The 13,381-nt window shown below is 41.2% G+C and overlaps 1 protein-coding gene across 2 annotated transcripts in view; it reads right to left on the bottom strand.

Moving 5' to 3' along the window:
* Positions 1–13,381, bottom strand: part of FERMT1 (FERM domain containing kindlin 1) — a 48,070-nt gene that overhangs the window by 24,709 nt on the left and 9,980 nt on the right. For both annotated transcript variants that reach the window (XM_054541544.2, NM_001135504.1), the window contains 3 exon segments: positions 12,391–12,537; positions 10,216–10,429; positions 7,434–7,536 (listed from right to left, as the gene is read on the bottom strand). In XM_054541544.2, coding sequence (XP_054397519.1) covers positions 7,434–7,536; positions 10,216–10,429; positions 12,391–12,537 — 464 coding nt within the window.

The raw sequence follows: 13,381 nt of genomic DNA on the forward strand, positions 1-13,381 counted from the left end.
TAAAATGATAAATATTATGTATGTTTTACAATAAAAATCCCAAATGTATACATGAATATTCATGGCAGTATTATTCATAATAGTCAAACCATGAAAACAATCCAAATGTTCATTAATTGATGAATGAATATAGTCTACATAAACAAGGAAATATTAGTTAGCATTAAAAAGATATAAAATATGATACATGCTACAATAGGAACGAATGCATGAATTCTGAAAATACTACGCTAAGTGAAAAAAATTATTCCTAAAGTACCACATTTTGTGTAATTCCACTTATAGGAAGTTTCCAGAATAGGCAGATCCACAGAGACAGAAAACAGACTGATGATTACCCAGGGCTGGGAGGGTAGGAGGGAACTGGGGAGTGATCGCTAATGGGTGTGGAGTTTCTTACTGCGGTGATGAAAATGTTCTGAAATTAGATGGTGGTTAATGGTTGCACAACTCTGTGAATATACTAAAAACCACTGAATTGTACATGTTAAACAGGTAAATGTATGGCATGTAAATTGTATCTCAAAAAGCTATTATAAAACAGCTAAACAGAAAAACCATGACTATTATTAGATGGACACATGAGGGAATACTTTCTGTAATCTTTAAATGGGGAAGTCTATTCTAAGCAAGACGAGAGGCCTAAAAGTTATGATGCATAAGGCTGACTTGACAACCTAAAATTAAACATTTTTAATGGTAAAAAATATCCTAAAGAAGGTTACAAATTTATAAAATATAGGATACAGATTGAAAAAATATTTGAAATATTTGAATAATTTAAAAAATTTGTAATAAATATAAAAAATGATGTCCATCATATGCAAAGTACTCTTATAAATCATATGAAAAATATAAATAATTTAATAGAGTTTGTGGCAAATATATAAACAGGCAATTCACAGAAGAAAGCAAAATGGCCATAAAAACATTGGAAAAGATGCTCAATCTCACTAATTACTAGAGAATTCAAACTAAAACAAGATGACCTAATTTCCATTTTCCTATCACATCTACCTACATTACAAATACTGATAATGTTTGATGTTGGTGAGGATGTGGGGCTATCAGCCCTTTCACAGATGCTGTTAGTAGAAAGGTAATTTGGTGATATAAAGTTTTTAGTATCATTTTGCTCTTTGATAAGCACATCCAGTGTTACCGTTCCAAAGAAATGCAAGCACTTGTGAGATACTTTTACAAGAATGTTCAGCACATTTAAGTCCTGATAAACTATAGTTTAGCCTTTCCTTTGATTTTTTTTCAGTGGTTAAAAAAAGTGAGTCTGACTTAATTATACTGACATGAAAGACAGCCATGATATGTTATGAAGTAAAAAGAAGCAAGCTACAGAGAAAACAAATGATCCTACTTATCTAGGGAACACAAAGTCTTGAAAATCTATTAAAAAATATGTTTGTAAACATGTCTAAAAAAGTTTGCAAGGATGGTTGGTCATGAAGCTGTTAACTGTGGCTGCCTCTTAGGAGAATGGTCATGATACAGAACTGTTTTCCATTTTTACTCTAACTAATTTCTTTCTTATTATGTTTGTTTGTTTATTTATTTTTGAGATGGAGTCTTGCTCTGTTGCCCAGGCTGGAGTGCAATGGCACGATCTCAGCTCACTGCAACCTCTGCCTCCCAGGTTCAAGTGATTCTCCTGCCTCAGCTTCCCAAGTAGCTGGGATAACACGAGCCCGCCTCCATGCTCCGCTAATTTTTTTTTGTATTTTTAGTAGAGACAGGATTTCACCATTGCTGCCAAGGCTGGTCTCAAACTCCCGACCTCAGGCAATCCACCCACCTCAGGCTCCCAAAGTGCTGGGATTACAGGCGTGAGCCACTGTGCCTGCCCTATGTTTGAGTTTTAAAAAATTAATTGTGGTAAAATATATGTAACATAATATTTACCATCTTAACCATCCCCCCACTGTTTTTTAGAGATAGGGTCTCACCCTGTCATGCAGGGTGTAGTGCAGTGGTGCAATCATAGCTCACTGCAGCCTCGAACTCCTGGGCTCCAGCAATATTCCTGCCTCAGCCTCCCTAGTAGCTGGGAGTTTCCTCTCTGGAGGCCTGTTCCCATTTCTCCAGAGACAATGCTGCATCACAATGTTCCAGATCTTTCACGGGTCATTAACATGCATCCTATAGGACTTCTCCCCGACACCCCCGCCCTGAGAACTCTTTCAGTGGGTTCTCCAGTGACTTAGAAACCAATATTTTCCTTGGTGGGGTTGGCTACTCATACCCTCTCCTTGGCCCTTTTCTTTGCTTAATTGAAGATAGAGACGGGCACGGTGGCTCACGCCTGTAATCCCAGCACTTTGGGAGGCTGAGGTGGGAGGATATCTTGAGGTCAGGAGTTCGGGACCAGCCTGGCCAACATGGTGAAACCCCATCTCTACTAAAAATACAAAAATTAGCTGGGCGTGGTAGTGCGTGCCTGCAGTCCCAGCTACTCGGGAGGCTGAGGCAGGAGAATCGCTTGAACCTGGGAGGCAGAGGTTGCAGTGAGCCAAGATCGTGCCACTGTACCCTAGCCTGGGCGACAGAGTGAAACTGTATCTCAGGAAAAAAAAAAAAAAGAAAAGAAAATAGAAACCCCAAGCTGGAATCCACATGGGTTCTGCCACCTCTCCACTCCTTGAATCCCTGTTTCTCCCTGTCTAGTCAGTTCAGTAAACCCTCCACCCTTGTCCGTCATTCCAACAACCAACAATAAAAATAAATAACAAAACCTACTTATCATAGTTTTCCTGCTCTTTCTTAAGAAGGGGTTACTATTTAGATCTAATTACTTAAGATTCTCTATTGGCCTAGGAGCAGCTTTCAGTATCCTCCAGGCCTCTTTTTAGAACAGATGTGCTTTTCCTGTACTGAACACTAAAATACTATGAACTATCAGGGTTCTAAAATGTGTGTTTTTTTAATTCACAAATTTTGAACACATTTAAAAAGGGGCAAAAGAGTATATGATAAATGAATTCATTATGAATGAATTTGAAAGGGACAAAAGAGTGTTCAATAAAAAGTTAGTCCCCCTCTCTACCTTGTCCCCGGAAATGGTAGCTTCTCTATGGGCTATTTTGCATCTTTTAATAATACACCTGGAGTCTGTTTCATATCAAAAAAGAGCTGATTAATTCTTTTTAAAAACAATATGGTGTGAATGTATTGTAATGTATTTAACCAAATCTCTAGCTATGGACATTTAGGTGGTTTCCAATCTTTTCCTAAAACAATATAATAACCGCCCTTGTATACCTACATGTCAGTTTGCATGTGTGAGTATAACTGTGCTATAAACACCTAGGAGTGGATTTGCTGAATCAAAGCTATGTAGAACTGTAATTCTGATACTGCCAAATTGCCCTCCATAGACTAATTTATACTTTGACCTACAAGCAGTCTATCAGAGAGCCCATTTCCTGACACTCTTGCCAAGACAGTATGTGAAACTTTTTGATCTTTGCCACTGTAAAGCATTGTAGTTCATTTTCTGTGAACTATATATTTACATCCTTTGCTCATTAATCTACTGGGTTGTTGGTCTTCTTATTATTGATTTTTAGGAGCTCTTTACATATTAGAGAAATTTGTCTTTTGTTTGTAGTATGTGTTGTAAAGACTTTTACTTTGTTATAGTTTGTTTTTTTTTTTTTTGGCCAGGTGTAAAATTTTCATTTTTTATTAAAATGTACTAATCTTTTCTGGATTTTTCATTTTTTGAGTCTCTTATTATTATTATTATTATTTTATTTATTTATTTTTTGAGACAGAGTTTTGCTCTCGTTGCCCAGGCTGTAGTGCAACGGCGTGATCTCGGCTCACTGCAACCTCTGCCTCCCGGGTTCAAGTGATTCTCCTGCCTCGGTCTCCCAAGTAGCTGGGATTACAGGCACATGACACCATGCCTGGCTAATTTTTGTGTTTTTAGTAGAGATGGGGTTTCACCATGTTGGCCAGGCTGGTCTCGAACTTCTAACCTCAGGCGATCCACCTGCCTCAGCCTCCCAAAGTACTGTGATTACAGGCATGAGCCTCTGCGCCCGGTTGAGTCTATTATTTTTGAAATGTTGAATTCTAGCATTTTACATATCTGAGATTTTAATCAGCACCTGTTACTAAGGACCTGTGGCCAGTATGAATCTCTCTGAAAGCCAGAGAAGCTCCCTAGTCCTCACTGTAGATTTTAGTTTCTACTTGTAGGGTGCCTTGTAAATTTGCAGTGGCTTATGGGTGCTCTTTCCTCTTCTTAGATTTGATTATAGCTGCCATGAGAACACAAATTACATCTTAAATGTCTACATCCCCCTATATTTATGCAGCACAGAGTAGTAGTCTTAAACTTGATTTTATCTATAGCACTCATAATTTTAAGAGAGGGGGAAGGGAATACTGCCATAAGTACTAAAGTGGTTGAGGATCACAGTGTCCTCCAAAGCCATGTCCCACTATCCTGAGTCTTCCTGTCACCTTTGGGTTGACAGTTTCTGTGTGGCTGTTAGATTCAAATAGGTTTCACTTTTTAGGCTATGAAGAAGGAGCTCCTCACCAATTAAGCAAGCAGAGGCTGGAGGCCAAAGAGCCAGAGACAACAGCCCTTGTGACCCTCAGCTTCAGTGTCCTTGACCCCTTCTGGAGTACGATTCGTTTGATTTCTTCCACTTTTTAGATAAATACATATTCAACCCTGCTCCTCTGTATTTATACCAATGATCTGCCATTATCTGGCTTATTTGACTGTGAAGTCACTTACATGTTCCTAACTGTTTTTCAGGGGGCAGATGACTCAGCTGCATTCTTTTTAGCTCAAGCTTAGTTCTGAAGCAGGGGATTGAACGGGGGAGTCTCTTGGCAAAGAAACTGCTGGAAGGGTCCCCAAAGACCCTATGAGTCCTTGGGCTGAGTGATCCTGTCATCCATCAGGTGCCTGAACTGGGAAAGCCTGACTCACAGCATGTGGGGTGAGGGGCAAAGAAAGTACCAGATGTGGTCTCTGTCTCCAAGGACTTGGTTGTCTATATTTAGGAAAAAATCCACAGATATGGTATGATTTGAGGTGTGAGTCCTAAAATTGTACAGTACTCAGCTATGGCTCAGAGAAGTCAAAGCCCCACGTGACCGAGAGTAGAGAAAAGCTCCTTTCTGGAAAGAGTGGAACCTGAATGTGGTCTCAGAGCAGCGTTCTGATACTGGGGTTCTCGGACTTGGAAGTTTGATTATCAGGTGGTCCATAAGCTCGTATGAGGAAACGCACCAACTTCGTTCCAATTGCACCAACTTCGAATGGAAATTTAGCATTTCCTCCAGGATGAGCGTGAGCCATAAACCACAGCATTGCAGAGTACTTGTCACTCTGTGACCACCAGAATCAAGATTTTTTTTCCTTCTGTATGCCAGTTGTTGCTGCTGTCTTCAAGCAATTCTCATCCACATCACTACTTTGAAATTATGGTAGTTATCAGAACTACCACCAGATCTTCTTTATTCAATTAACTAAAAATATATTACTATATACATTTTCGAAAAGGGTTTGGCCACTACAGTTTAATATAACTGTTTCATTTTATAGTCCTATGTATTTTAACTTATTAATTTGAAAACATTATTTTAATATACAACAGTTTTGAGTTCTCAGTACCCAGCTTAGTTCTTGGCCTACAGTAGTTGCTCAGTAAATAAACACATAAACAAACAACAGATGGGGCACAGATTTGAAAAGATAAGACGGGACCAAATTACTGACTTAGTAATTGGAAAATGCATGGGCATATTTTATTTATGTGTTACCTATTTTCAGAAAAAAATGTAAGGCAACTTATTAGAACACATGGCATACAACAAGATGGCTTAAATTAAGAGTTAAGCAAGGAAACACTAAAGCTGAGTCATGAATGAGGCTTAAAAATAAAATCACAAAAAAGTATGGATTTGGTTTTAGCAGGCAATGCAAAAACAAAAACAAAAACAAAAAACCTGGACAGTTGCATAATTCACAGTCCAGTTAAAAAAAAAAAGCCAAGCCAATTATGTAGGAGAAGAAGTACAGTAATTTCTTCTGGAGATTTTATCGAAGAAAAGCCAAAATTTGCCCTTTTACCATGATTCACTTATGCATTCCAAACACAAGCTTGGTCCACGGGATAAAAATCAAGGACTGAGCAGGAACCTCTCCTTAGAAATGACAAAGGACAAGGTTTGTTTTGAAGACGCCATTTGGGGAAACAGTGGAAACTGAGGTGAGCCTTTGCAGACCAGACCTAAAGTGAGGACCAAGGAGAAGACAGTGCCTCTTACAAGAGGTGGAAATGCTGCTGCACATGAGAAAGGGTCTGTACAGAAAGGCTGACCAAGGCAAGCTCCTGCAAGTGTCTGGTAGTAAATGGAAAAGAGCAATAAGCACAAAACAGTGATGGGAGCATGCGACACGGTGACCCTGGGCACTCAGAGGACCAGTCATCCAGTTTATATCGTCGACACTGGGCCATTGTACTGCTGACTCTCAGCTCTTCAAACAGGCTCATCAGGAGCAAGGAAGAGGAAGAAGTTCAAAGGACTTATCATTAGTTATTCTAATAGACTTCAGGGGGAGATGTACAGTGAAAATAGAATTGGTGACCAGCTGGGTCACCAGGCGAGAAAAAGGGATTACATAGATGATCCCTTTCCCCCAATTCCAAAGAGTAAGCAAGCACTGGAGTGCGGAGTCCTGTGTGCACCATCATGTGGTCCTAGCTTGTTCATGGGAACCTGCCTTTAAACCTGACCTCTGACAACTCCTTTCCTTCCTCAGCATTAAGAACTCCAGCTCTGGCTAGATGCGGTGGCTCATGCCTGTAATCCCAGCACTCTGGGAGGCCGAGACGGGAGGATCATGAGGTCAGTAGTTCGAGACCAACCTGGCCAATATAGTGAAACCCTGTCTTTATTAAAAACACAAAAATTAGCTGGGCGTGGTTGCATGAGCCTGTAGTTCCAGCTACTGGGGAGGCTGAGGCAAAAGAATTTCTTGAACCCGGGAGGTGGAGGTTGCAGTGAGCCAAGATCGTGCCACTGCACTCCAGCCTGGGTGACAGAGCAAGACTCTGTCTCAATTAAAAAAAAAAAAAAAAAAGAACTCCAGCTCTGTGAGCCGCTCTCGTCTTATTTGACCATTCCTGTGAATGGAGGGGGGCAGTGCATGCCACGCTAGGCACAAAGATCCCTAGAGACTCTGGCTAATCTGGTAGCAGCTTACTGTGCTCAGTAGAAACCAAAGGATAAAAATTCAGAGACCGAGGTCCATGTATCAGTCTCACCCTGCAGGGCTAAACAGGCGATCACACAAATAAATTCATCCTCATTTTCATAAACAAATGCCTCACCTTTATCCTTTCATGCATTCGTATTAAAAAGAGAAAGACAAAAGAGAAAAAGTTGCTTACTTTAGGATTCAAGTCAAAGAAAGAGTAGTATTTAAATCGTAACAGCAGCTGCTCATCCTCTTGGATGCCTTGTTCCATAAGGGAGCGCGAGGAGTCTAGCCAACTAGAAAACAATAGCATGAGTTTTAGAAGCCAATCAATTTTACATATATATCCATTATGATATTATGTCATATATTATATACTACATATATATATCCTTGAACAAAATCAGGGTATGTAATACAGATAGAGTATCCCTAATTTGAAAATCTGAAATGCTCCAAAATCTGACACTTTTTGAGCACTGACCTGAGGCTCAAAGGAAATGCTCACTGAAGCATTTTTGTTTTGTTTTGTTTTGTTTTGTTTTCGAGCCAGAGTCTTGCTGTGTCACCTAGGCTGGAGTGCAGTGGTGCAGTCTCGGCTCACTGCAGCCTCCGCCTCCGAGGTTCAAGCAATTCTCCTGCCTCAGCCTCACGAGTAGCTGGGACTACAGGTTCATGCCACCATTCCCGGCTAAATTTTGTATTTTCAGTAGAGAGGGGGTTTCGCCATGTTGGCCAGGCTAGTCTTGAACTCCTGACCTCAGGTGATCCGCCTGCCTTAGCCTCCCAATGTGCTGGGATTACAGGTGTGAGCCACTGCACTCGGTCTCGCTGAAGCATTTTGAATTTCAGAATTTTGGATTAGGGATGCTCAACTGGTGAGTACAATGCAAATATCCCCAAACCTGAAAAAGTGTAAAAAACAAATTCTGAAATCCGAAACACTTCTGGTCTCAAGCATTTTGGATAAGGGATACTCAACCTGTATAATAAAAACCAGTAAGCACATAATAATAGCTTATATTTGCATTTTATCTTATAGTCTTCAAAGTGCTGTATAGATTTTTTTCTCATGGATACTCTAAAGTAATCCAATGAAGGGGACAGGGAAGTTCTTATTATCTCAGCTTTGTAGACAAACAGACTTAGTCTGAGTGACGTTAGATCATCCTTAAAGGTTACAGGCCTCAGCCAGGTGCGGGGACTCATACCTGTAATTCCAGCACCTTGGGAGGCCAAGGTGGGCAAATCACCTGAAGTCAGGAGTTTGAGACCAGCCTGGGCAACATGGTGAAACCCTGTCTCTACTAAAAATGCAAAAATTAGCCAGGTGTTGTGGCACATGCCTGTAATCTCAGCTACTTGGGAGGCTGAGGCAGGCAGGAAAATTGTTTGAACCTGGAAGGTGGAGGTTGCAGTGAGCCGAGATCATTCCATTGCACTCCAGCCTAGGCAACAGAGACTCTGTCTCAAAAAAAAAAAAAAAAAAAAGTCACAGGCTTGGTTATGGGGCCAGCTTGAGAATCCATATGTCCTGACCACCCGTTACCACTTCTCCTTTTACCAGATGGTTTGCCCCAATGCCAGCTCTGTATTACTGTCTAGAACTTTCTGCAATGAGAGAAATATTCATATCTGTGCTGTCTGATGCATTAGCCCCAGCTGAATGTGGCTGTTAGTGCCACATTTTAATTTTAATTAAAATCCAGTCCACATTTAGATATCCACATGTGGCTAGGGGTTCCTGTACAATACATAGTAGAGTTCTAGAGTTGAGAAATAAAACTGGGGAAAGAGGATGACCAAGTCGAAATCACCATCCTAAAGGAGTTGACAGTCTGCTGGGGGAGACCAAGCCTCATAATAAAGGGACAATGTGATGTTGGAGTGAGCAAAGTGTCAGGATGGAGCTACAAGGAGGGGGCTGATCTTGAAGGTAATACTTGAGCAGGAGACAGTATGTGGTTGGGCCTTAAAGGACAGGTAGGGACTGACCAGTTGGTAAAGGGGAATGGTCCTGGAGGTGAGGCAGTGACAGAGTGAGTGTGCACCTGGGTGGCACGGGGCCATGGGAGCACGGGAGGACATGGAGACACCTGCTAGGGCCAGATCTTCTAGGAAGTTGAATGCTGTTGACAAGTTTGACTTTATCTGGTAGGCAATGGGGAACAACAGAAATGGCAGTTTCAGAAATAGTTTGGGTATATTTTCTGAGACCATTTCAAACAGAGCTCAAGGAACTTGCTAATTAGAATGCCTAAAGAGAAGAGCGACGGCTGGGCGCGGTGGCTGTAATCCCAGTGCTGTAATCCCAGCACTTTGGGAAGCCGAGGTGGGCCGATTACCTGAGGTCGGGAGTTCGAGACCAGCCTGACCAACATGGAGAAACCCAATGTCTACTAAAAAAATACAAATTTAGCCGGGCATGGTGGCGCATGCCTGTAGTCCCAGCTACTCGGAAAGCTGAGGCAGGAGAATTGCTTGAACCCGGGGGGGCAGAGGTTGTGGTGAGCTGAGATTGTGCCATTGCACTCCAGCCTGGGCAACAAGAGCAAAACTCCATCTCAAAAAAAAAAAAAGAAAGAAAAAGAAAAAAGAGAAGAGTGACATTCTACAAAAGACAACGTAAGCCTGGTGGGTCACCTTGGATTTCCCCCACTGTCCCATGGGGACCAACACACTTATTAACTACCCTACATCCCATAAAATATACTTTGCATATCTGTAGTGGTAAAGAATTACTATTCACAGATAGTAAATCTATTGAGTTACCCAAACATGTAAATTTAGGCACACTTTAAATATACTGAAATGACCAAAGGCTGAATTTTTCCCCTTTGTTGCTAAAATCAGCACTAACTTTTGCAAATAAAGTACAATCCCTAGGCCTACCAACTTGAAAATGAAACATGACATCCCATCTCTTACTGTGTCGGCACTAGCTCAGGGAGAAGTAAAAGGAGCCGTGTTCTTACCCTGCATTGAGCTTGGCTTTATCAACCAGAGACCGAGGCTGGTACATATCCGCAAGTGCTTCTGAGGACTGGGGGGGTTGGCTGAATGCGAGGATGCTGCAGTTTTGTTCCGTCAAAGGGCTGTCACTGAACCAAGTCATGGTGGATGACGCTGGTGTTCCATTGATGGGGTCATATATAGGGGTCATGGTTTTACTGTATAAACCAGGACTTACTGCAAGGCAAGGGGAGCAAGAACTATGATATGAGAATCCAGGGATAGAAATCTTCAGGAAAATATTAACATTACTTACACTAAAATGAGTTTTGACTTTAAATTTGGCACCATTTAAAATAATATAAGTCAAGCTGGGCACTGTGGCCCACGTCTATAACCCTAGCTACTTGGGAGGCTGAGGTTGGAAGATTGCTTGAGCCTAGGAGTTTGAGACCAGCCAGGGCAACATAGCAAGACTTCATCTCAAAAAACAAACAAACAAAACCCAAAAAATAATATGGATCATGATGGCAGAGAGATTAGTAATACACAGGTAATGGTCTTATCTGTAAATTCAGCTCCTCAAAAGCCTTGGAACTTAAATATGTAAAAGCCTCCAAAAATCAACATGGACAAACATTGGGGACCACCTCTTTTCTTTCTTTTGTTTTTTAGACGGAGTCTCACTCTGTCGCCCAGGCTGGAGTGCTGTGGTGTGATCCTGGCTCACTGCAACCTCAACCTCCCGGGTTCAAGTGATTCTCCTGTCTCAGCCTCCTGAGTAGCTGGGATTATAGGCATGAGCCACCACACCTGGCTAATGGAGACCACCTCTTTTCTAATAATTCACAGTTTTCCTATTTCAGTAGGAGTCTTGGTATTATCAGAGAACTGGAGACCTCATAGAATGCATGTACCCAATATGTTTCAGATAGCCCCTTAAACAAATAGCAGGACTTGCCAATTTTAAGAATTCAGTAGGCTGATGATTTATAAATCAGCTGGCTCTAATTTGTACAATTTGTTCTTTTCATTGGAATATACTATGCAAGAAAGCCCTCAATCTTGGCCGGGTGTGGTGGCTCATGCCTGTAATCCCAGCATTTTGGGTGGCTGAGGCAGGCGGATCACTTGAGGCCAGGAGTTTGAGACCAGCCTGGCCAACGTGGCAAAACCCTGTCTCTACTAAAAATACAAAAATTATCCAAGTGTGATGGTGCACACCTGTAATTCCAGCTACTCAAGAGGCTGAGGCATGAGAATTGCTTGAGCCCGGGAGGCAGAGGCTGCAATGAGCTGAGATTGTGCCACTGCACTCCAGCTTGGGTGACAGAGCGAGACTCTCTCTAAAAAACAAAACAAAACAAAACAAACAAACAAAAAATGAAGAAAGAAAGCCCTCAATCTTGCAAGCAAGCTAGAGATTTGATTGTTTTGATATAAAAAGAAAAGGATGCTTCTCCTCCAGAATTTTCACCTGCTCTCCTCTTGCATGCCCCATAAAAAACTGAATTCAGGAAAGAATCACACAATGATACAATCATGAAGAGAGAAGTGTATTTGAGTGATTTAACTTATCTTTTTTCTTTTATTTATTTTTTTGAGACAGGGTCGTGCTCTGTCACCCAGGCTGAGTGCAGTGGCACAATCTTTGTGCACTGCAACTTCCACCCTCAGGGCTCAAGCAATCCTCCCATCTCAGCCTTCTGAGTAGCTGGGACCACAAGCGTGCACCACCATGCCCAGGTTATTTATTTATTTATTTATTGTATATTTTTAATGGAGATGGGGTCTCACCATATTGCCCAGGCTGGTCTCAAACTTCTGAGCTCAAGTGATCCACCCACCTCAGCCTCCCAAAGTGCTGGGATTACAGGCATGAGGCACTGTGACCAGCCACTTACCTTTTTTCTAAATATCACTATTTTATCCCAAATTTGCAGTCAGTGGTTCTAAAATTTTGCATTCATCGGCAACATCAGATATACAATTAAAATAATGAGTTATTAAACATGCTTGATGAAAAAAGTCTGAAACACATTTCTGTTAATTCTAAACTTAACTAGATAGGCTTTCCTCATCACATCAGTTCTGCAATTTTATTTCTCCTTTGTTTGGTGGGGGTGGGAGGAGAGCTATATTTCTCTCTTGAGTTTTACTGTATGTCCAAACAACAAAACACCTGTCAAAAGTCTTACCTGATGAAACTGAAGCTGTTGGAGAACTCTCCAGGTTTAGAATATCTTCAGTTATGGGTTCCTTATTATTTTTGTCTTTTTTCTTCTTCTTCTTAAAATAGTCACCACATGGCTTTAACAAGGAAAGCTCTTCTGATCTTCTAATATCTAGAAATAAATTTTTTTAAAAATGAAGAAAAAGTAAAAACAAAAATCCTTCTAAGACTCAGAGTCATTTTGTGCATTTAAAATCATTTCTCAGGAAATTTCTGAAAAGTAAATGGGACTAAACTGCATCCTTTTTGAAGAAATAGAAGGGGAAAGGGGAACAGAGACCTCCAAAGTAGGTGGGGGGAGAAAACAGTGGAGGGAGATTCAGTCTAGTGAAATTTCTAGTTAGAAAAATTATTATAAAAATATTTCAAATGTATCTAAAGCAAAGGGAATGGTACAATGTTCCCTTCATGTGCTCCCCAGCTTCAGTCATTACTAGCTTTATGACATTCTTGTTACCTATTTACCACCAACTTTACCTCCCTCTCCCCTTTCTTCCTGATATGGTTTGGATGTGTCTCCACCCAAATCTCATCTTGAATTCCCACGTGTTGTCGGAGGGGCCCAGTGGGAGGTAATTGAATCATGGGGGCAGGTCTTTCCTGTGCTGTTCTCGTGATAGTGAATAAGTCTCACGAGATCTGATGGTTTTATAAGGAGTTTCCCCGCACAAGCTCTCTGTTTGCCTGCTGCCATCCACGTAAGACGTGACTTGCTCCTCCTTGCCTTCCACCATGATTGTGAGGCCTCCCCAGCCATGTGGAACTGTAAGTCCATTAAACTTCTTCCTTTTGTAAATTGTCCAGTCTCAGGTGTGTCTTTATCAGCAGCACGAAAACGAACTAATAGACCTCCCTTCCTTGCTCCCTCTCCCTTTCCTTTTTCCAGTTTTTTAAACAACCAACAAAGGTACTGCTTCCTTTTTTCTTTATAGACCACAGATCTTGAAAGTCTTTCT

The sequence above is a fragment of the Pongo abelii genome, chromosome 21 (genome assembly GCF_028885655.2).
Source record: "Pongo abelii isolate AG06213 chromosome 21, NHGRI_mPonAbe1-v2.0_pri, whole genome shotgun sequence".
NCBI lineage: Eukaryota > Metazoa > Chordata > Mammalia > Primates > Hominidae > Pongo > Pongo abelii.